Below are 23,018 nucleotides of genomic sequence, written 5' to 3' on the forward strand. Positions count from 1 at the left end.
TCACAGCAGCTCAGTTACTGGTTTTAAAGCAGCTCAGTCACTGGTTTACAGCAGCTCAGTTACTGGTTCACAGCAGCTCAGTTACTGGTTTTAAAGCAGCTCAGTTACTGGTTTACAGCAGCTCAGTCACTGGTTTTAAAGCAGCTCAGTTACTGGTTTACAGCAGCTCAGTCACTGGTTTACAGCAGCTCAGTCACTGGTTTTAAAGCAGCTCAGTTACTGGTTCACAGCAGCTCAGTTACTGGTTCACAGCAGCTCAGTCACTGGTTCACAGCAGCTCAGTTACTGGTTCACAGCAGCTCAGTTACTGGTTTTAAAGCAGCTCAGTTACTGGTTTACAGCAGCTCAGTTACTGGTTTACAGCAGCTCAGTTACTGGTTCACAGCAGCTCAGTTACTGGTTTTAAAGCAGCTCAGTTACTGGTTTACAGCAGCTCAGTCACTGGTTTACAGCAGCTCAGTCACTGGTTTTAAAGCAGCTCAGTTACTGGTTTACAGCAGCTCAGTTACTGGTTTACAGCAGCTCAGTTACTGGTTTACAGCAGCTCAGTCACTGGTTTACAGCAGCTCAGTTACTGGTTTACAGCAGCTCAGTTACTGGTTTTAAAGCAGCTCAGTCACTGGTTCACAGCAGCTCAGTCACTGGTTTACAGCAGCTCAGTCACTGGTTTTAAAGCAGCTCAGTTACTGGTTTACAGCAGCTCAGTCACTGGTTTACAGCAGCTCAGTTACTGGTTTACAGCAGCTCAGTCACTGGTTTACAGCAGCTCAGTCACTGGTTCACAGCAGCTCAGTCACTGGTTCACAGCAGCTCAGTTACTGGTTTACAGCAGCTCAGTTACTGGTTTACAGCAGCTCAGTTACTGGTTCACAGCAGCTCAGTCACTGGTTCACAGCAGCTCAGTTACTGGTTCACAGCAGCTCAGTTACTGGTTTTAAAGCAGCTCAGTCACTGGTTTACAGCAGCTCAGTTACTGGTTCACAGCAGCTCAGTTACTGGTTTTAAAGCAGCTCAGTTACTGGTTTACAGCAGCTCAGTCACTGGTTTTAAAGCAGCTCAGTTACTGGTTTACAGCAGCTCAGTCACTGGTTTACAGCAGCTCAGTCACTGGTTTTAAAGCAGCTCAGTTACTGGTTTACAGCAGCTCAGTCACTGGTTTACAGCAGCTTAGTAACTGGTTCACAGCAGCTCAGTTACTGGTTTTAAAGCAGCTCAGTCACTGGTTTTAAAGCAGCTCAGTCACTGGTTCACAGCAGCTCAGTCACTGGTTCACAGCAGCTCAGTCACTGGTTTACAGCAGCTCAGTCACTGGTTTACAGCAGCTCAGTCACTGGTTTACAGCAGCTCAGTTACTGGTTTTAAAGCAGCTCAGTAACTGGTTTACAGCAGCTCAGTCACTGGTTTACAGCAGCTCAGTTACTGGTTTTAAAGCAGCTCAGTAACTGGTTTACAGCAGCTCAGTCACTGGTTTTAAAGCAGCTCAGTAACTGGTTTACAGCAGCTCAGTCACTGGTTTTAAAGCAGCTCAGTCACTGGTTCACAGCAGCTCAGTTACTGGTTAGTTACATCTTTGCTTCAGAGCTTCTGTCTTTGAACAGCCCTGGACGCATCATGTGACAACCTGCCATCACTCCCTAAGGATCCCTGTTGTCGTCATAATAATAATAATAATAATAATGATGATGATGATGATGATGATGATGATGATGATGATGATGTTGTCATCATCCTCATCATCATCAACGGTTCTGACTTTATGTAAACACTTGGTGACGTCATCTCAAACGAGGCGTCCGACGGTCAGATCAAGTGATTCCAACCAAAAATGTGACATTTTTATATTTTGTATACATTTATATTTATTAATAATAATAATATTGATCAGTGTGTGTGTGTGTGTGTTTGACGTTGAACCTGCAGCAAGGTTGACGATCAGCTGAAGATCCGTTAATTTACCGACACCGGAAATCACACCGCCTTCACAATAAGAGCACAGGGAAGAGACACTGACAGTTGAGGGTGAATGATGAATGAATGAGAGTGTTGAACGTGCAGATGTTCAGCTTTGACGTATTGGACCATGCTTCTTACCAGTCTGGAGAAACTGGGATCATTGTTAATCAGCAGGGCTGGATGACTGCCCAGGTCCTTCGGCCCTCAGGGACCAGAAGTCTTCAGGTTCTCTGCAGACAGGATGAACAGAGTCTGTTCAGACTCTTAATAAACACCAGAGACCAGTGAAACGACAGAATGGTGGTTCAAGCTGTTTTAAACTGATCTGAATATTAATTCTTCCTGTTTTAACATTCAAAATACAAACTGTGTCTGATTAACACAAAGTTCACAGTAGGAAATAAAGAGCCTGAGTTTCCTGTCATGCTTTACTGGGAACAGAATGTGTGCAGTGATGAGACCGCTGAGAACGGAATATGGTTTTTATTCAGAGGCCTTTATTTTGAAGTACGTAGTGTTGCTCTTCCTGCGTCGTGGACGTTAACGCGGTGCGTCTTGACGCAGCGGGTGGCAGCTGGTGCGTCAAGAGGAGACGGACAGAGAGAGATGCCACAGCAGCATCATCCCCGGGAGGATCTTATCTAGTCTCCGATCCGCTCCCTGTCGGTCTGAACCCGCCTGCACCGGCTCCGCTCCGGGACGCCTCTCATGCTCTGCCCGCCTCGCAGCGCGTCAGTCCGGATTTCAATCGGCGGAGAAGAGCGGCGGAGCGGCAGCAGCATCTGGAGCAGAGGTAAGAGCTGCAGGAGGGGGAGGGGGGCAGGGCGTGGAGGAGGGGAGCGGGGACCTGCCTGTCTGTCTGTCTCTGATGCCGGCGCCTCCTCCGGAGAGGCTCCTCCTGTCCGGCCTACAGCCGCGGACAAGGCGCTGAGGCCCGGCCTGATATGTCTGACGAGCTGCTACAGCATCCTGTGTGTGTGTGTGTGTGTGTGTGTGTGTGTGTGTGTGTGTGTGTTATGACGGGTGTGGCTCGGTTCAGGTGAGCTGGCTGAAGCATTGTGATGATGGTGATGATGATAGTGATGATGTCATAGAGGTGAACAGGTTGACCCCCTCCAAGGACACTTGGAGAGACGCCAGTCAGGTTAAAGAAGCTACAGGTCAGAGGTCACGTGATGCGAGGTATAACAGGTTACACACTGTACACACGTCAGTATGTACCTGTGTACTTGTACCTGTGTCCCTGCTGTGTCTCCTTCAACAGCACAGAAAACATTAAAAATTATGAGGATAAAATGAAGAAATTATTTTTTTAAACTTTAAAACATTAAATTAGAGCTGCAGTAACAGTAATTGATTAATCTGCTGATTATTAACTGAACGAATGGATGACTGTTCTATAAACAGTGTGAAACACCTGTCACTGTCTCCACAGAGACTGAGTTACTAGACTCAGTCCATTGACTGACTGCTGATCTGCAGATTTACAGTCTGACTCTGTGTTTTTGTCTTTTATGATGAACAGTTCATGGTGAACAGTTAATAATGAACAGAACAGGTTGAACAGTTTACGGTGAACAGTTCATAAAATGTAAGATACACCTCTAACACCAGAAGAGTGAATAAGTCCAACAGAAAGCGGATCATGCTTTTCCCTCACTCTGTCTGGCCTCCATGTCTCAGGATGCTCTGGGGTTTCCCAGCAGGCCTGTGAAGATGAGTGTGACATCATGGTTCCTGGTGAGCAGCTCGGGCACTCGACACCGCCTCCCCAAAGAGATGATCTTTGTTGGCCGAGAGGACTGTGAGCTCATGCTGCAGGTGAGACGGTCTGTAGACAGGTGAGCTGCAGGTGAGCTGGTTTAACGCTGAAGACCTTTGTGTGAGAGCAGTTCAGATTCTGTGGGTGGTTGTTTGACAGGAAGAGTAGAGAATAGAGTGTAATGGATTTTCATATTAAGAGTCTGGAGTTGGAGTGTGTCCTGTGATTTAATGGACCTGAAGATGAAGACATCATAATTAATGATTGATTATTATGCTGCTTTCTACAAAGGCAACATGTTCTTGTCGGGGGGTAAAATATTAATGTGAATGTTTTAAAGTGACATGGTTGGGATTATTAATGTGTCTGGTGCCAGTTGTGCTGACTGCTGCTCTGGTTCTCCTCTGTGTTTTCAGTCCCGCAGTGTGGACAAACAACATGCTGTCATCAACTACAACCCAACAACTGATGAACACCTGGTGAAAGACCTGGGCAGCCTGAACGGGGTGAGACAGGAAAATACTACAAAGCAAAGACAACATGACAAGACAACAGAGAAACAATACAACACTCATACAAAATGACACACAACAGCACAGGAAAAACAAACAACACAAAAACACAAATTTATTGTTTGCTCATTTTTATTCTTTTTCGGGCACATTAGGGCTTCCATATATTTCAGCTTCTCTGAGATTTCAGTGACGAGTTGCTGAACAACAAAGATTTTAACACATGAAACAACAACGTCTACTTTTGAGATATTTAATGTTCTGATAGCAGCAGCTCTCACATGTCCGAGTGTATTTGAATGCAGCACACTTGCTGCAGATAAAGTCTGTAGTAGAATAAACAGTAGAAAAAACCCAACAGACTTTATTTTGTGTCCTCTGTTGTCTTTCTGCAGACGTTTGTGAATGACCTGAGGATTCCTGATCAGACCTACATCACCCTCAAACTGTCCGACATCATCCGCTTTGGATATGATATCCTTCAGACACCACTGTCAGTCACTGTGTGTTAGTCTGTGTGAGTGTTTGTGTTAGCATGTTAGTGTGCATGTTACTGTATTAGTTTGTGTTATTTTTTGATGATCTCAATATTTTTCTTAACCTCCTCGCACATTCTCATGTCTACGTTCTGGAGAAAAGTCAACACAAAGTCCCAGAGGAGGCTCTGAAGGTCAGAGTGTGTGTGTGTGTGTGTGTGTGTGTGTGTGTGTGTGTGTGTGTGTGTGCTTGTGTGTGTGTGTGTACTTGCTACATAGTAAGGACCAAAAAAAGTATTTTACTAACAGAGTGAGGACATTTTGGGAAAGTGAGGACATTTTGGCCGGTCCTCACTTTCTGAGACACCTTCAAATCACATGTTGAGGGTTAAGACTTGGTTTTAGAGTTATGGTTAGAATTAGGTTTAGGTTAAGGTCAGGGTCAGGGTCAGGGTTAGGCTCTCAGTTGTGATGGTTAAGGTTAGGGTAAGGGGCTAGGGAATGCATTATGTCAATGAGTGTCCTCACAAAGATGCAAGTAAAGGTATGTGTGTGTGTGTCTGTGTGTGTGTGTCTGTGGTAAAACAATAAAGCACTCAGCAGATGAAAATCTGATCAAAAGGCCTCATTTTCATTTTTGTCTGATTTTTCGTGGTCACCGTGGTTTCTCCAACACCACGAGGACGATGGAGGAAGATGAACCTGTGCCCACAGTGTCTGCTCCATCCTGTCCCTCCCGATGATGAGTGTGTTGTCTGTTGTTTCAGCATGAGAAGTACAGCAGCCAGCTGCAGATGAGTCTGAAGGCTTCAGAGGGGAAGAAGACAGAGCTGGCGGATCGAAGCAGAGTGGAGAAAACTCTGAGCACCAAGAGTCTCACACAGGGTACGACACTGATACTGAGAAAATACTGCAACTAATACTGTAAATAATTTTAACTGTTGCCCTCGTAGGTCAGTTTGATAACTCACCAAACAATAATACATTGGCATCAAATATGGTCATACATTTTATTTTGAAAGTTTGACATTTGCTATGTGATGTTCAGTGTAGGAGGTTACTGCTGATCCTGAGGTTTTAAACATGGATGTTCAGCTGATTTCAGATCTGTTGGACAGGAAAATGTAACTGATTTAATAAAACCAATAAAAAATAAATAATTATGATTAAAAAGTAATTGTTGTTTCTTATGACAAGATTAATATGTTCTACTTCTGAATTGTGTGTTAAAGATAATTTAACTGTAAAATACAGGTCAGGTTTATCATGTGATGATACTGTGTGCTTCAGAGGCTCCAGTGTGTCGGCCCACTCCTCTGTATGGTCAGCCGTCCTGGTGGGGAGAGGAGGATTATGGGAGTAAGGTTCAGACTAGTGATGAACTGCACCCAGGTAAAATAGCATCCTCTGTTTCTGTAATGTCTGTCTGGTAAGTGTCATGTAGTTCACTTGTTTTAAATCTGTTTTAATGCGACACTCACATATACAGTTCGATAAAGTTCAGCTCTTATTTTGAAAAGATAAAATCATGCGTACATCCACTGGGTTTTATTAATATTGTTATAAAACGTTAGTTCATCTTCACTAAAGTCTCTGTTTCTGTCAGAAGTGCAGAAAGATGCTCCATCTGTAGACCCAGATTTTCCCGGATCTGTGTCAGACACCCAACCAAAGGCCATCTTCCCTTCGTACCACCGTGAACCAAGCTACTTTGAGATCCCCACCAAGGATTTCCAGCACCCCAAAGACTCAGGGACGGAGCTCCATGAGATCCCCACCAAGGATACAGACACTCCCTCGACTCCACCCACCTCAACCCCACCAGTTGTTCAGAGCCACGCCTCCTTCACCATCGAGTTCGACGACTGCATGCCTGGCAAGATCAAGATTAAAGACCACGTCACCAAGTTCTCCACCCGCCAGAGAAAACAGCAGCAGGCTCTGCCCACCAAGACGACCATCACAGTCGCACCTGCCGAGGTGATGTCGGCAGAGAGCAAGGTGGCTGATTGGCTGGTCCACAGTGATGTCAGCATGATGAGGAGACGTCCAACGTGTGAAGATGTTTACAGCACCAAGAGTGACCTCGCCATGAACATCAAGACCCTCAAAGGTCAGAGTCTTACCTGGTGTCTGTGTTGGTGCTGTAGAGAGAAAATCCACCGTCACTTTGAAGTCTGCTTCAGTTCTACTTGTTTCTACTTCGTTTTAATCGACTTTCTTTGCCTTGCTGTTGGTGGTGGGGTGTGGGAGTGGGGTGGAGGGGTGCAAGTCTTAAAGACTCAAAAACCAAGCCAAAGAGCTGAAAGCTGCTTAGAGGAGCAGAGTGGATGGTTGATACCCAGTGGGATCATCACAATCAGTCACCTGATCTTCATATAAAACATATTTATTAATGTTTTGTCTATTCCTGTCATCAGGTCACCATCATGAGGATGGAACCCAGAGTGACTCAGAGGACCCAGTCCTTAAAGGAAGGAGTAAATCCCACCACTCTGTCCACTCTCACCATTCCATCCGATCAGAGCAATCTGAGGCGTCACAACAGACCGTCCAGTCAGGTCAGTCTATCCACTGTCAGCCGCCTGCTCCAACACAGAAGCTCCACCAGCCACTGCAGTACTCACCACCCAGACCAGCCCCAGCCTCACTTGTGGCCCCTGAGCAGCCTCTGTTCCACAGCCCTCCTCAGGCTCCGTCCCCCACCACAGAGACACCCAAGCAGGGGCCCCCTGAGCACCTCACCCAGCAGGCCTTCATCATCGAGTTCTTCGACGACAACCCACGCAAAAAACGCTCACAGTCTTTCACGCACAACCCTGCCCACGCTGACTCGTACTCTGCCCTGAAGGCCAAGCTGGAGCGGCGGAAAGGCAGTGAGAGGCCAGCATCTGTGCATGGCCATATTCCTCCCACTCAGCATGTGACGGTTCCTCTGAAGGGTCAGGGCCATGGTGGACCCCAGAGGTCGAGCTCTCTGAAGAGGGAGAAGACAGATGGGGAGACAGCCTCATCAAGTTCCTCTTCTCGCTCGTCCTCAGGCATCATCATCAGACCCTTCGGCAGTGTCGGGAAGAAGTCCAAGCTTGCCCAGGAGTTTGCTGCTGAATTCCTGAAGGATTCAAGTCAACAGGACTCTTCACCAACAAGGGACAAGTTGTCACCTCCACCGATGTCTGCCCCACCAGTGATGGTGTCACCTGCTCATGCAAGGATTCCCTCCCCACAAGAGCCCCCAGCACAGTCTTCAGTCTCCTACCCCTCCTCACCCTTACAGCCTCCAGCAATCTCAAAGTCCTCCATCCCCACCAGTGCTGGCCAGCCCACCACTCTGGTCCACTCCTCTGGACCTCACACATCCGCGATGCTGCCCCTGGATGTCCGAGCAGGAGACACAAAAGTTTCCCAGAAGATGGTCAGGAACGAGGAGGACGACAGTCTGAGTGATGCCGGGACCTACACCATTGAGACAGAGTCGCAGGACAAAGAGGTGGAGGAGGCTCGCAACATGATCGATCAGGTGAACTCACAGTCACATGTATTTTCCTGGTCACAAATGGTTTATTCCCAAGAATCAGGACACCTTAGCTGAAGGTTTAGTTCTTCTTACTGTTGCTACTTGTAAATAAACAAAAACATGTTTAGAAGTTTCTTTGTTGGGGGTAGCAGAGATATGAGGCCATAGTCTTATAATATCCAAAAGATTGACCAACCTTTGTGTTGCCCTTAACTCCATCCATCCCCCACCCACCACCACCATCACCACCTTCCCCAAAATGGGTGATTCACAATAATGTTGCCAATCTAAACACAGGTCCTGGAACCTTGCTTTTGAGTGTCATCACAACTTATTACTGGAACTAGCATCATGTGAGACACACTCATATAAGCGGTATATTTTAAATTGCTGTAGGGATGCATGAAACCTCTTATCCATCTTACTCCTTCCTGTTGCTGTGGTTCTGCCCCTCCTCCTCATGCATGCCCTGTGCTCTGACAGGTATTTGGTGTCCTCGACTCTCCAGAGTACAGTGGTGTGAACACAGGAGTCTATAGACCTGTAATAAATGATGACAAGGATGAGCAAGCTAACCTGCCTAGTGATGGTATCACTGTGGACTCGTTGCATGGTTTTATCCCAGCTGCTATCAGCGGCCCCCCAACAGGCCCCATACAGGTAAAAACCACTGGAAAACTGAATTAGAACCTGGACAAAATATCTGTGTTGCATTTTCTGATCCTAGTGCATGCAGACTGGTATTCCCTCGGTTTTTCCTGTTACATATTTCACTCTGTCAAGTCTTGTTGGACTATGGTTCCACATTTCTATTGTCTCGTAATGTTTTTCATCATCTTTTGTTTCCTAGGTTCCAGCTTCTCATGCAACAGTTCTGGAAGGACCCAAGTGGGTTTCGCGTTGGGCCAGTCTGGCAGATAGCTATGCTGAACCTGGTTCCACTCCACCTCAAGGGGAATGTCTAGAAGGTGCTGTTAAACTTTTGTTTGAGCATTTTATTAGAAAACAACATGAATGTGATCAGTTATGGGCTGAGTATCAAACCATAGTATTAACATGTGATCTGTACCTGTAGATTTGCGCTTCATGAGCCGGTCAATGGGAAGTTACAATTACGACAACTCAGAGTCAGAATCCAGCCACAGCTCAAGGACACGAAGACTGTTGCCCCAGGTGCCTCCAGAAAAGCTGGATAGTGTCGCCCCGAGTATCCTGATTCGCCATGAATCTTACCAAGGCCAGGAACCTCTGGACAGAGTTTCCGGTCCTCCCCGCTCACAAGACTCCACCCAGCGCCTTTCTGTTCAGGATGACGTGGACCCAGACAGCCTGAGCGATGCCAGCCGCTCAGACGATGGACCTGTTTCAGAGAAAGCAAAGAAGAATCAGGCCAGGACCGGAGCTATATCTCCAGGGGTCACTGGTCCTCAGTTTAAAGGTCAGGAGAAGGTGTCTCCATGCCCCAAGTCCACCTCATTCTACATTGGTTCTGAAGACCATCTAGGCAAACCTGACCAAGCTCAGAGCCCGATACAGTCTGAGAGGACACGAGACCCCCCAGCAAAAACTCCCCCTACCACAGTCCTGATTCGACACCTTAGTGGACATGAACCCAGGAGGACAGGTGTGAAACCCAACAGCTCTGCTCCAAACCTCCAAACACAGGACAAGGATTCTGTTCCAACTAAAGACAACTGCATGTCATTGTTCGTCCGGCAGGAGAGCTTCACCAAAGACCAGCCCAGCGACACTGTCCAGATGAAGAAACTTCCCCACATCTCCAGCCACCCGTCCATCAGAGACCTGGAGCAGAGGAGGGAGAATATCCAGGACACGCAGTCGTTCCTTCAGGAGGCCGAGGGAACTTTGTCCTCTCTTGATACTAAATTTCCCTCATCTGGTTCAGGTCGCAGCTCAAAGAAAGGGGGCTCCTCCAGCCACATGGATGACTCCCTGTCTGGTGAGTCAGATGTGGACACAGCAAGCACTGTGAGCCAAGTGAGTAGCAAAAATGCTCCAGTCAGTTCTGTTTCTAAAAAGCGTCCCACCATCAGCAGCCTTCAGAAGGAGAAGTCCTCTTCCAGCCCGTCCATCCAAGAAAAGGGTCGGCAGCTCACTGCCCGTGAACGCCTTTCTGAGAAACGCCGAAGCCAGGCAACTGTTGATGCATCAAGTAAGGCAGAAGCGGCAAAGCGTTTCCAGATGCGCCGAAGTGCAGGGAACCGTGGCTCCCTGGATCTGTCAGAGGGCCAGCAGGGTTCTGGTCCACACTGGATTGAAACTACATCATCTGACCATGAAACTTCCCGTCCATCCAGCCGTAGCAAGAAACTCATCGCCCCACTTCAGAAAGAAGACAATGGAAAGACTCCCAAGATGGCATCTCAGCAGGTTCTGACACGTTCCAATAGCCTGTCTGCACCACGGCCGACCCGAGCATCCATGCTTCGTCGAGCACGACTGGGCGAGGCCTCAGATAACGAAGGTGCTGAGACTGACCGGGCATCCCAGAATTCTGACAACATTACTACACCACCCAAAATGTCAGCCGAGGGGAAGAAGCTGTCCAGGCTGGACATCTTAGCAATGCCTAGGAAGAGAACTGGCTCCTTCACAGCTCCCAGCGACAATGAGACATCCTCCACAGGCCGGACTGGGTTTTCCAATCGGAACTCCGAGTCCGTTGCCACCACCAGGAAGACATCAGTGGGCGATGCCCGGCAGGCAGCTAGCAGAGTGGGCGGAGCTTCAGGGAAGCAACCACTGACCCGTACCCGGTCCAGTGGAGCCAAGTACTCCAGCACTGGTGAGTCCTGACTATTTGTGTTTTCAGTTTTCATTAATACATAATCTTCTGGGGCATACATTGTCTTTTCCATGGTTACTTGATTGTCTTACTGTCTGGGTATCAGGGATTTGAACCTCCTCAACACCTGGACATCTGAAGTTTTGATGGTCTAGGATGAGGAATGAGATTGATTCTGCTGTTGCCTAGTCTGGTTTTCAGGTCTTCTTAATTGCAGTGGTTTGATGTATTTGTGGAATCATATGGTCCTCCCATGAGGATTTGCTAGCATTGTTGCATCCTTCAATAGACTGGTCAGTTTTTTTTCCAATCACAGAACTATAACATTTCAAACTGGTCTAATTAATGTTCCTTTAATTTAGTGATGCAGATTTCAAAATGACCAAACTGGCAAATGTATCTCAATTTTTGAACTTTTTCACTTAATTGGTATCGTTCCATATCATTGCCTCTAACATTGCCGAGTTTGGGTACAGACACCAAAATTATATTTCATCACCCATTGTTTTCAATGAAGGTCCACACACCAGCAGCACTGGGGTTTAAAGTGCACCAACTCATTGGGATACATCACTGTCCTTTTTCCCAGCTGATCAGAAAGGCAACATCTTAAATACATTTACTCCTGAGATCGTCAATGTCAAACGATACAACTCTATGTGACGTCACTGATGTGCACTGAACCTTTTTCTACAAAACCTTTTTTCTTTGAATAAAGGAAGCCAAAGTTGAATGTTAAATGTTAATACAAGCAGAAACTGAGGAATAGATTATCTGTCTAGACAGATACTCATTTACTCATTTACACTTGTGAAACAGCAGCATCTTTATCCAAGCTGGGATTCCCCCTGATGAATGTGTTTTTTCATCAGTGACAGCTCAGCAGCTGAGTGGGGTTTTAACTACATTAGAGATTCATTCAGACCTGGTCTTGTTTTAGTATTCTGTAGGAAACATCTGCCCTTTTACTACCATTATGGCTCATGTCAGATTTCAGTCCCCGGTGGGTAACCACTGTTGAACCCTTGGAGTCTGCTGCTGTTGCCATGGAAACAATCAGTTTCCATCATCTTCAGTCATGTCTGGAATTAGGATGTGACTCTGTGTATGAATCCATATCCTGCCTGTAGCTGTTGGCAAATGCCAGAGTAATATTATGACATGGTGGCATCATTGTTGTAAATTTTCTGTTGGTTTCTGTACTGTCATAAGCCTCAGCAGCTGTTGTTATGGAGATGCCTCAACCTGTAGCTGTATCATATTCATAACAAAATTCAGTTTCATTCAGATCCTGAATTAAATCAAACCTGATGCAGAGGTGAAGAGGCTCAAATTATTCAAGAAGTTCACCAACCATCAGCTGCACAGCAACAGAGTGTGAAGCATTCTGATTGGATGTTTCTTACAGCAGTGCTTTCTGGGAATTGCAGTTGACTTCTCTCCTGAACTTGTTTGGACAAAGTCTTTCACCTTTCACCTTTTTTCAATCAAGCTGAATTTTGTTGGTTCATTGTCTCGTTGTTTGTCCTGATGATTCAACCAGGAAAGTTTCATCACAGTGTTGAAGTGATCAAACAGCCGGCTAGTGAAATTAATCTAAATTAAATATTTACAGGTTCCCGTCGCAGACAGAAAGGCTCAGACTTTTCCTCATCCTCTGAGGAAGAATACGAAACGAATGCTGGTACTCCTAAAGCCAAACGCTCCTCCCATCCCTCCACCTCAACCCAGACTCCCCGTGGCCACCGGACGGCCGCCACTCGTTCCAAATCTGTTTCCCTAGAGACAGAGGAGGAAGAAGACCCAAACGAGGTCGACCCCTACCAGAACTGGTCCACACACAGCGCAGAGATTGCCAAGTAAAAAATCAGTGAGATAGCTATAAACCAAACTGTCCATCTCTGGTCACTCAAACCTCCATGTTGACCTTTTGTGTGTATTTCCCACCCAGGCTCAGTCAGGACCTGGCCAAAGATCTCGCCATCCTGGCAAAGGAAATCCATGATGTTGCTGGGGACGGAGACTCGCTGAGCTCCAGCATGGGCACCACCACCTCGCCCAGCTCACTGCCTAACACACCGGCCTCCACCATCTCTGCCAGGGAGGAGGTGGGCCGTGAACTGCCAAACAAACCCCATTCCACCACACATACCACAGCCTCTAAGACTGGGAACACTCTACATGATTTATAGATGTCAGAGTACCAATGATTTGTTGATAACCAGTGACAGTCAGACATTTGGTGTGACTTTGTTCTTCCAGTGTTTCCAGTTTAAATGGGAAAACACAGTGTTTTTGTAGTTTGATCTATCATCTCTACCAGTTCTGACACTGAGCTGAGAGGAAAAGTCCTGATCTCTTCAGCTGATGTTCAGGTTGATTGACAGGAGCCTTCATTATGCTTTGGATTCTCATGATTCATTTCTCTGTTCTGCTGCACAGACGCCATCTTATCCATACTTACGTGGGGTTCGATCATCTCAGGTGTCTGACTCTGACTCATCACAACTCCTGCACTGTGATTGGTTCTCCTCCACCACCATACCGCCCCTCCCATCACTGATCCTAACACTCCCCTCTCATTGGTGTTGGATTATTCTGAGCAACATTGGATGTATTCATTTTCAGATTTGTCTAATTGAGTGCTTGAAGATTATTCACAACAAAACTTCTGAGTTAGCACAAAACACATTTAAGCTGGAGTCAATCTGCAGGTCAAGGTTTTGAAGAGATGAATAGGTGGACCATCATAAGAACCTGCCCTGATGCTCCTGTATGAAGGACAAAATCCAGACTGGAATAAGTCTGAAAGACGGAGCATTTGAATGCTCCTTCAAACAGGAATATCGGTTTAAGAACACCACCCAACCTGAACCTACTTTACCCAACCTAACCCTGTCCCCACTACAATGAAACTAACTCTACCCCCCCAATGTCTCCCCAAAACCACAGACTGTAAATAAAGATGACGTGACCTCTGTGACGTCACCCTCAGGTTTCCGAAGCTCAGAGTGAGCTGCTCCACTGTCGCCATCTTGGCAGTGCCTGACTCCGCCCCTCACTCCCAGCTAATCCAAATATGGTCAAAGAGGTGGGGCATGTGTGGAGCTGAGACTTCGGTTCATGTCAGTTTGTGGCGAGCATATGCTCACCCATCTGTCAGTCAAAGAGGCCACACCCTCAATTCTCCATCACTTTAGTCCTTAATAAAATGTAAAGTTCTATAAAATTCAGCCATTCAGTTGTCATGAAGGACGGAATTATCTCTAGAGACCAGAACAGTGTTTGTACCAGGCTGTAAACATGTTTATTTCTGCTGTAAAGTTGGACATTTTAACATGGGAGTCTGTGGGACTGACTCACTGCTGGAGCCAGACTCTAGTGGTCATTAGAGGAAGTGCAGCTTCTTCACTGTTGATGCTTCATGTTTCAGACCTGTAGGTTGAAGTTTGCCCAAACCCAGTATACCGTACTTGACCTGACCCAACCGTTCCTTCCGAGTACCAACCAACTTGAACCTAAATTAACTCTACCCTACATTAATCTACTGAACTCTACTGACCCAGCTTAACCCCACCCTACTGTGCTCTACTCTTATCAGACCAACGCTACTTTATGCTTCCCAACCCTCCTCTCTACATTTACTGTCCCAGTTCTACCCTAGACTACACCTCTACCCAATCCAGCTCTAACCTGCCTTGCTCCACTGAACTCTTCTGTACCTGACCCAACACCAACTAGCTCTGATGTACACAACACTCCTTTATTAGTCTGCCTGGCCTGACTCTACCCTACTCTCATCTACCTTTAAAACCTGTACCTGCTGGCCCTGAGATCATGGTTTTCAGACTGTTTTCTTTTGTGCTCAGTCATTGGTTTTGTTGTTAATACACTTCCATTGCAGTGCACCATTAATGAACTGCTTTTACTGGTAATGGGACAGTTCATGGAGCTGTAGCTGGTGACCAGTAGGATCCTCCTGCACTCCTACGTCTCCCTGTTGTTTATTCGCTGTATCCCAGCAGTACTAAAATTCACTGCATACACTGTTGGCCTCCACCATCGCAGCTGCATGTTGACTTGGTGCATGCGTTCACAGAGCACCGCCATCACTGCCCAGCAGCTCGCTGGTTTGATAACAAATAATCAAAGGTTGGATCACCAGAGCCAGACTCCCTCTGCTCTCTTTCCAGCTGGTCCAACGTATCCCAGAGGCCAGTTTAAACTACCAGAAGGTTCCTCCAGGTTCTGCTGCTGTTTCGGACCTGGACGCAAACATGAATGAGCCGGAGCCCGGTTCTAAGCAGCGCCGTCCGTGGAACCGCGAAGAGGTCACTGTTTAATCCCACTGAGGCTATGTTCACACTGCAGCTCAGTGTGCCACAGTGTTAAGTTTACTTTTTAATGTGACACAGGATATTTTTAGTCAGGGTGAACAGGCCTGTATTTACTGATGATTATTTATTATTACAACAGAAATTAATTAAAACAATTAACCCTGTAAACCTCTTAAACATGTGACAGTCTCTTTGACTTTAAGTGAAAGAAAACAGAACTGTTTAAATACATGAAGTGCTTAAGAAATGATTGAAATCCCACCCATCCATCAGACATAACACTGATCCTTAAAGGGCCACAGGAGGGTGGAGCCAATCCCAGCTGACAGTGGGTAAGAGGCAGGGGTCACCTGGGTCATAGACCTGACATATAAAGACTAACAACCATTCATACCTATGGCCGATTAGGAGTCACCATTTAACCTCTGGTGTTTGGAATGTGGGAGGGAGCCGGAGAACCCAGCGGGAGCCCTCAAAGACATGAGGACCACCACACAGACTGGCCCTGGTCGGTCGGCAGGTTCAAACCAGAACCTTCTTGCTGTGAGGCAACTATGAACGGATATCACAACACAACATCACAACTAGAAACCAAACTGAATGATCAGTAATCAGTAATCAGTAATCACTTTAGCAGCTTCCGCAGCGTCTTACCTGATCAGAACGTTTTCACAGACTCCTGTCATACACCTCTTGACTGACCAGCTGCTGCTACTACAGTCACTGTATTTCACCAAACTCATCAGGTTCAGGAAAAAGTAAAGCAACTACCACCATTTTTTAAATATCTGGGACCAAAATGGTGACCTGGCCATCCTTAGGCCCCGCCCTTCACAAGGTAGACAGAACATGAACAATGAAATAAATGAGCTCTATACCTGAGTATCTGCAGTGTGAATGTAGCAGTAACAGTTCTGAATGAAACTTAACATGAGTCAAACTGCTGCAGTTAGTTTTGGTGTGCTGGGAAAACAGGAAGTGAACTGGTCCCAGTGTGATGTCACAGACCTCTGAGCTCATTATGCTCCTTCCTTTGTCTCTTTCAGGTGATTCTGGATAACCTGATGCTGAACCCGGTGTCTCAGCTGTCTCAGGCCATCCGGGAGAACACCGAGCAGCTGGCTGAAAAAATGAAGTAAGGGGGCCCTTGATGACTGTGGTTTCAAGGTCTTCAGACAAACCTGAGGAATATCGGGGCTTTTCAGAAAGAGTGTGGAATATTTGTCATTATTGTGCATAAATAATAATAAGGACTAAATTATTTTAGTTGAGGCTCTGTCAGTACAACAAAGGTAACATTTCATAATCAGGTCCAGATTTCCTGGGGTCAGTTTGTGTTTGGGTCCAGTTGCTCTGGAGTTCAGGTCCATTTCAGTTCTGGGTTGGTACGTCAGAGGCTCCTCTGCTCCAGGTGCAGCTGTTACTAATCCTGCATGTGTCTCTCAGGGTGTTGTTCCAGAACAAGGCGGAGGTCTGGGAGGAGATTGAGGCGAAGATCAATGCAGAAAATGAAGTCCCTATCCTGAAAACCTCCAACAAGGTTCCTCTAAAACTCAGTAGTTATTCTCAATAACAGCCTGGCTTTAACATGAACGCAGCTGGAACCTTCTGTCCTGTTTTCTGTCTCATGTTGCAGGAAATTACCTCCATTTTGAAAGAGCTGAGAAGAGTCCAGAGACAGCTTGAAGGTACAAGCAGATTTGGTTTTTACATATTTGATCATGTGTTTCGTTAACTTTCTAACTATATTTAACCAGGTCAGGTTTTCTCTGATGCATAAAACTCTCTGTTACAGGAGTTTACCAGCTATAATAGAAATATTTCACAGAAAATAAAACATAAATTCACTTTTTTCTGCATAATATGGAGCATAAAGAAAGTGTTTATCAATTACAAACCCCAGATTTCTGTACAGAGTTCAATTCAGTCTTTGCTTCCTGGGAGGCAGTGACAGGTGGGGGGTCAGAGTTTTTTCCACCATTGATTTGGTTCTGTCATCATTTAAATAAAGTTGTCTTTAATAAATAATAAAATAATAGTAAAATTGTCTTTGTTAAAATGAGATGGTGCTGAACAATAACAGTTTCATCTGCATTAAAGTTGCAGGTGGAAGATCCAAACTAAGACTAATGTAAATATGAAAAAGAAGCGTCCCCAGACCTGAACCCTAAAGTGCACACTCGGTCACATTGAGAGACTTTGATTTAAGCTTTTTGACCTTCACAAACCACACAACAGCTTGAACAGAATGACCAATGACCAGAGACAGATCCATGGTATCCTTTATCCAAAGACTCTGTGACAGAGCTAGGCTAACAGTATCCCCCTGCTTCCAGTCTTTGTGCTAAGCTAGGCTAAACTTCTTGGTCCTATCTCCGTCCTGGGCAGACTTAACCAGAGGTTCATTTATGTCCTCTTATTCTTGCTGCAGTAATAAACACCATCGTGGAGCCTAGTGGGAGTCTTCAGACTGCAGTCGTTGGAACTTCGTCTCTTGGTCAGACTCGACCGTCCTCCAAGGAGAAGAAACCCACCTCCAAATCCCGTGGCGCCCCCCCAACCTCCAACTCCAATGAAAGCACCAAACGACCACCTCGTGGACCTGACGGGGCCCACCACATGGCCTGAGTGGGCCAGCGTAGCACCTCTGGATAGTACCTGTGCATCCACACCCCCAGCAGCCACAAACCCCTGTCTGATGATCAGCTTAACTATGATAACTACTCCCTGTAGCACCATATTTCTGTTATTCTAGGTCAGCTGGGAGATGTAGCTCAACACCACCGTCAACTTATTGTGTAATAAGCAGTTTGAATGTGGCAAGAAAAGTCATTTGAAAACATATTTGTGAAAGTTCATCAGCAGGCCTTGGTAAAGTTTCCAGCTTTGACTTGTCAGCTGACAGTTGCTGCTGTTGGGTTGTAGCTTCTGGAAAAGGTCTGCACATTATCTGTGTCCTGTTTTAGGTGGCCATCTCTCATAAAGTCCACATTTGTCTCAACAGTTTGACTAAATCTAAGACAAACATAGTCCAAACCTGCTCATATTCAGACGACTTGAGATGTGACTCTTAACTTGGAGATTCTAAGGACCAATTTATATTTGAGGTTGTGATGACTGAGCCATAACATAAATAATTTGGTTAATTCAGATTTTTGTTGTTCACACTCTAAGATAGCTGATTGATACAAAAGGCTTTAAGTCCAAACGTAGGTGAAAGTTGCAGCAGCACAAACTGAATGTGCCACAGACAGAACAAGTCGAGGCTCAGTAGATGCTGTAGATGTGTCCTCCAGTCTCATTTCACTGATGTTGTAGTCTTTTTACATTTTATATATGGTCCCAGTCTTTTAGCCCAGCCTTTCTCAACAGTGACCCCAACCCACCGCAAACTACCACATCACACCAAAGCTGTGTCCCAGTTCAGGGACCCCTACCTTCAGAGAATGTGTAGGCCGAACTGAAATGAGGCGGTCTGGTCTCTAGAGGATTTCCTATATATCCTCAGCTGATGTTTTATTTGCAGAGTCTTCCTATTCTCTTTTTGAAGAATGATTCATCACTGACATGCCATGAATCTTCAGATAGGTGGGACCATGAAGGATCCACCTGCTGGAGCCTTTGTTGTCTAGGAAAAGATTGATGCCTTTGAAGGAGCCTTGAAATGGGACAGTCTAGTGGCGCCGTTGTGATGCAGTCAGTCTTCAGGATGAGACACTGAACTGGGACACAGCTGACGTCACTGTCTCTGACAGATTAGTGTAAATAACCAACCCACAACACGTTCCAACAACTTGCAAGCCTTTGAGTCAAGTTGCACTTTTATTGTGATCTTAGAGACGAGGAAACATCAATCTGTTTGTTGTTCCCCAGGTGTCTGACAGTTGTGTTACTTGTGTCCCATAGAAAATGAAAAGAGCTGAACTTCACCCACAGACCGGTTCAGATCACCAGCCTGAGGAGCCCAACCCTGGTCTTTATGGACCACATCCTTTAAAAGAGACGGCCCCCAAAATGGGACACAGATTAGTTAGAGATTGACAAGACCAGTGACACATTAATGTCATGTTGGTGTTACGTAAATACAAAACCTGCACACATTGTTCATGTTACCATGCAGGTCTTGATTATGACCAGGAAATAGTTTGTGAGTCTGTGATAAATCTGACGCAGTGCTTCGTAGTGAGGGCAGCACCTGATGCCTCACATCAGCAGAGTCTGTGGTTCAAGGTGTCAAAGCACAGTATTTTTAACCCTTACCTGACCAACTCCACAGTCAAACAGCTGTCTGCAGTCGTCTGTTGAACACTCTGAACGTTGCGTTGGACCGTCCCTCCGACAGTTTCTGTTGACAGGAGCTGTAGGAACCTGCTGCTGGTGTGGATGCACCGAAACTGTCCAACTGTCTCATTTGTATCCAGTCATCCAGTCAGAACAAATGCATTTTGAGTGGCATCTATATAACCCTGTAGACCTGCTTCCACATCGCACGAGCTCAACAACATTTAGTCGACACTACAAAAAGAAGCAGCTGCTAGCGCCGCAGTTGTCCAAACGTATACTGATAAACCTTGTGCTTTGAGAATTTGTTGCATTGCATTCGAACAGATGATAGCTTGTGTCCGTTCTTCTGTCTGTATTCATGAAGAGGAAGTCGTAGCCTCACAGACAGAAATGTGATGGTATATTTATTGAATGTGTCCGAGCTCTGCTGCCTGTCCCGTGATGGCAGGCTCACGTTGTTTTTGCCACCTCGCTGTGAAACTGTACCTGAATGTTGTGAATTCTGAGTGTCAGACAGTTTTCTGTTTCGCCTCAAATCAACGTTAAAGGAATTGACTGATCCAACATGAGACGTCCTGCTGGTCCTTTAACACATCGCCTTTTTGAGTCACAATGAATGAGAAACCAAGAAACTTGTCAACCCACTCTCTGACTGAAGGAAATGAAACAAGTCTGTTTCACATGTTAAGTTTCATTTTAGTAAAAACTGTGAACTCAGTTGCTTCCTGGCCTGATCAGTCAAGACGACTTCATTAACTTGAAAACACAAAACGCACAGCTCATGTTTCAGAGGCAGAAAAGTCCCTGACATCAGTAAAGATCAGTGAAAACTGTCCAGATTTCAGCATTTTTCCATTTTCTGGGCAAATAGAGGATTAAATTCTCTACAGATAAAAAATCTGTGATGTTTTCAAACGTCAAGGTTCACAAGGTTCTTAATTTGTCATGTGCACAGATGCAGAGTAAAAACATGCAGCTCATGAAGATCCTGTGGTGATGAAGATGTTTTGATCAGAGATGAAACAGACCATCACTGGGGTGTTTCTGTGACATCACTTCAGTTGGTCCAGAGGTTAGAGGTCAGGTCGTTAATGACTGTAGACTTGACAAATTTTATTGAATAACATAACCTACACCCTCAGTCAGATTACTGTCTTTTTCCAGAGCTTTCAACCACATCCCACAGTCTTCACAGGCCAGGGTCCAAACCACCACCCACTGTGAGGTGCAGTTTTAAACCTCTGAGAAAAACGAGTTGACTTCAGCTAATGTAGTTTTCAGTGACGACCTTTAGGCTGAGCTCGGTCGTGTTTGGACGCCTTCTTCTGTGAACACATTCACGCCTGCTTTAAACTCAGTTCATCACAGTTTTAGAAAAGTGCTATATGGATAAAGTCTTTACATTTATACCTTGTGGAAACACCACCTGGAAGTGAAATACCTGTGTAGAGTGTGTGTATGTGTGTGTTTGTGTGTTGAGCAGAGGTTTGTGTTTTCGTGTGTTAAAGCAGCCTCAGTGTGGAGATGCTGTACAGATGTAAGTAAATAACAGCAGCAGCGAAATAATGCTGTTAGAGGTCCGAGTGAGTTTAGCCTAGCTTAGCACAAAGACTGGAAGTAGGGGGAACCTGTTAGTCTCGCTCCATTAGAAGGTAAAAAAGTTACATGTATCATGCTGTTTATTGTTCATTTGGTTTTTTTTTTAAAAGAACAAAACTCAATGCAGAACCTCCATTGGAAATCTGTTATTTTAAGTCATCATCACTGGACCATGTGATCATTAAACGTGCAGTGACCAGTCGGATTTAATGAACTGTGTGAACTGTGTGAGGAGTTCTGTTCAGGTGCTTTTGTAACTGTAGCCCTCAGTTTTGTCTGACAGGCACAGCTGTTGTAAGGTTGATGTCTCCTCATTTCCCCCTGCTTCCAGTCCTTGTGCTACCCTAGGCTAACTGTAGATGAGAGGATTTCACTCAGCTGTTGCTTTAAGGTGTTTGGCTGGAGAAACAGAATATTTTAGACTTTAATTTTGTAAAGTGCATGTTTCCTTTAGCTTGAGGCAGGTGAGAGTTTGAGGCTAGTTCACCAAATGTGCACTTTTCATTTGACACACAACTTATGGAAACAGGTGGAGCTGAGTCTTATTTTTTCAGTCATTGTGTGTTGTGCTCTGCAGCCATTGAGAATGTATTAATTTATCACCTGCCCACAACACAAACCTGATTGGCTGTTGCTGTGATTATGTAACTGCTGCTGCTACAGGTGATTGGTGGCTCGGGCTACCTGCAGTTTGTGTTTTCCTTTTGTTACAGTGCATGAGAAGCTGTAGAAACAGGCTGAATAGACCGTGGTTCATATTTACTCTGGATGTTTCCTGTTCTCAGAAAAAACTTTTTTATGCATTCAATCGTGTGAAGGTCCTTTCAGAATAAAACCTTCCTGAGTTATTTATTCAGTTCAAATGATTTGCAGACATCTGGACTCTCATGTGTTTATCATCAACAGAATTTCTTTGTATCACCATGTCATTTGTAATAAACGGATGATTTCATGCACTCTGCTGTATAATGTCATGGTAGCTTCTCTCCTTACAGCAGTTTACACCTCCAACTGATATACTCATTCATCTGCACACAACTTCTGGATTTAAAGGAGCTATATGTACGTTTTCTTTTGCTACACAGCTAACATTAGCATTAGCAGCTGTTTACTCACCAGTGTAGAAGAAACATGAGTTCCTTCATCCTTCATTCTTTACTCACCAACATCTTTCTCCAGAGGTGGCGACAAACACTGATGTTAACTCTTATCTCTATTACTTCTTCTACTGATGTTAGCATGCTAACAGCTAGCTCCTGTCTCATCACTCTCTGACACCAAGTCACTGCAGCCTCCAGTCTGTCCTGCAGATGCAGCTTGCTCAGAGGACGTGTTATAACCTCTGGTACTGTAAACACAGCGATGGCTGAAGCTGTTAGTGACACTAGTAAGTGAACAGCTGTAAATGCTAACATTAGCTACATAGCAATAGCAAAACTTACAAATAGCTCCTCTCAGCTGATTGAGACAAATGTGGGGTGTATGTTAACATATACTGAACTCAGATCCTACAAATGTTTTCTCCTCTGCTGTTTGTTGGTTTTATTCCACTTCCTGACTAATATAAATATAAATATAAATATAAATAAAAACTGTAGTTAATGATTCATGACTGGTCACTGAATCATCCACTGAGGTTTACACGACAGTCATGAGACTGAAGAACCTCTGGTTGTCAGGTTGTGTAATATCTGCCTGCAGACACTTTTTCTCTTCTGATCTAATGGAAAAAAGCTGCAGCACATCTGCACCAGACTCCAGCTGTTGACAGC

General features: G+C 45.3%; 1 protein-coding gene across 5 annotated transcripts; it reads left to right on the top strand.

Moving 5' to 3' along the window:
- The first annotated feature begins 1,540 nt into the window (after nt 1-1,540).
- On the top strand, nt 1,541-22,202 carry cep170bb (centrosomal protein 170Bb). 5 transcript variants are annotated; one of them, XM_071467849.1, is made up of 19 exons: nt 1,541-2,746; nt 3,637-3,774; nt 4,132-4,221; nt 4,623-4,701; nt 4,839-4,897; nt 5,471-5,588; nt 5,994-6,095; nt 6,310-6,816; nt 7,124-8,223; nt 8,704-8,880; nt 9,071-9,188; nt 9,296-11,026; nt 12,642-12,885; nt 12,978-13,134; nt 15,220-15,357; nt 16,410-16,498; nt 16,810-16,903; nt 17,000-17,051; nt 17,795-22,202. In XM_071467849.1, exons 2-19 carry the CDS (start codon nt 3,670-3,672, stop codon nt 17,989-17,991), a joined length of 5,157 nt encoding a protein of 1,718 aa, XP_071323950.1. In that variant the 5' UTR covers nt 1,541-2,746; nt 3,637-3,669; the 3' UTR covers nt 17,992-22,202. The 5 variants fall into 5 exon arrangements, with proteins under 5 accessions (XP_071323950.1, XP_071323949.1, XP_071323948.1 ...); XM_071467848.1 differs by lacking the exon at nt 1,541-2,746 and having other exon boundaries at nt 2,817-3,774; XM_071467847.1 differs by lacking the exon at nt 1,541-2,746 and having other exon boundaries at nt 6,313-6,816.
- Nucleotides 22,203-23,018: the final 816 nt, after the last annotated feature.

This window comes from Trachinotus anak, unplaced genomic scaffold (assembly GCF_046630095.1).
Source record: "Trachinotus anak isolate AG129_WGS33_773 ecotype Australia unplaced genomic scaffold, CSIRO_AGI_Tana_v1 ptg000031l, whole genome shotgun sequence".
Classification (NCBI taxonomy): domain Eukaryota; kingdom Metazoa; phylum Chordata; class Actinopteri; order Carangiformes; family Carangidae; genus Trachinotus; species Trachinotus anak.

What these genes read in the sequence shown, in the direction of transcription:
- cep170bb (XM_071467848.1), top strand. Translation starts at nt 3,628, where the DNA reads ATGTCTCAGGATGCTCTGGGGTTTCCCAGCAGGCCTGTGAAGATGAGT. An exon ending in CATCATCCGCTTTGGATATG is followed by an intron (nt 4,702 to 4,838) that starts ATATCCTTCAGA and finishes ACCTCCTCGCAC; the next exon opens with ATTCTCATGTCTACGTTCTG. An exon ending in CACCAAGAGTCTCACACAGG is followed by an intron (nt 5,589 to 5,993) that starts GTACGACACTGA and finishes TGTGTGCTTCAG; the next exon opens with AGGCTCCAGTGTGTCGGCCC.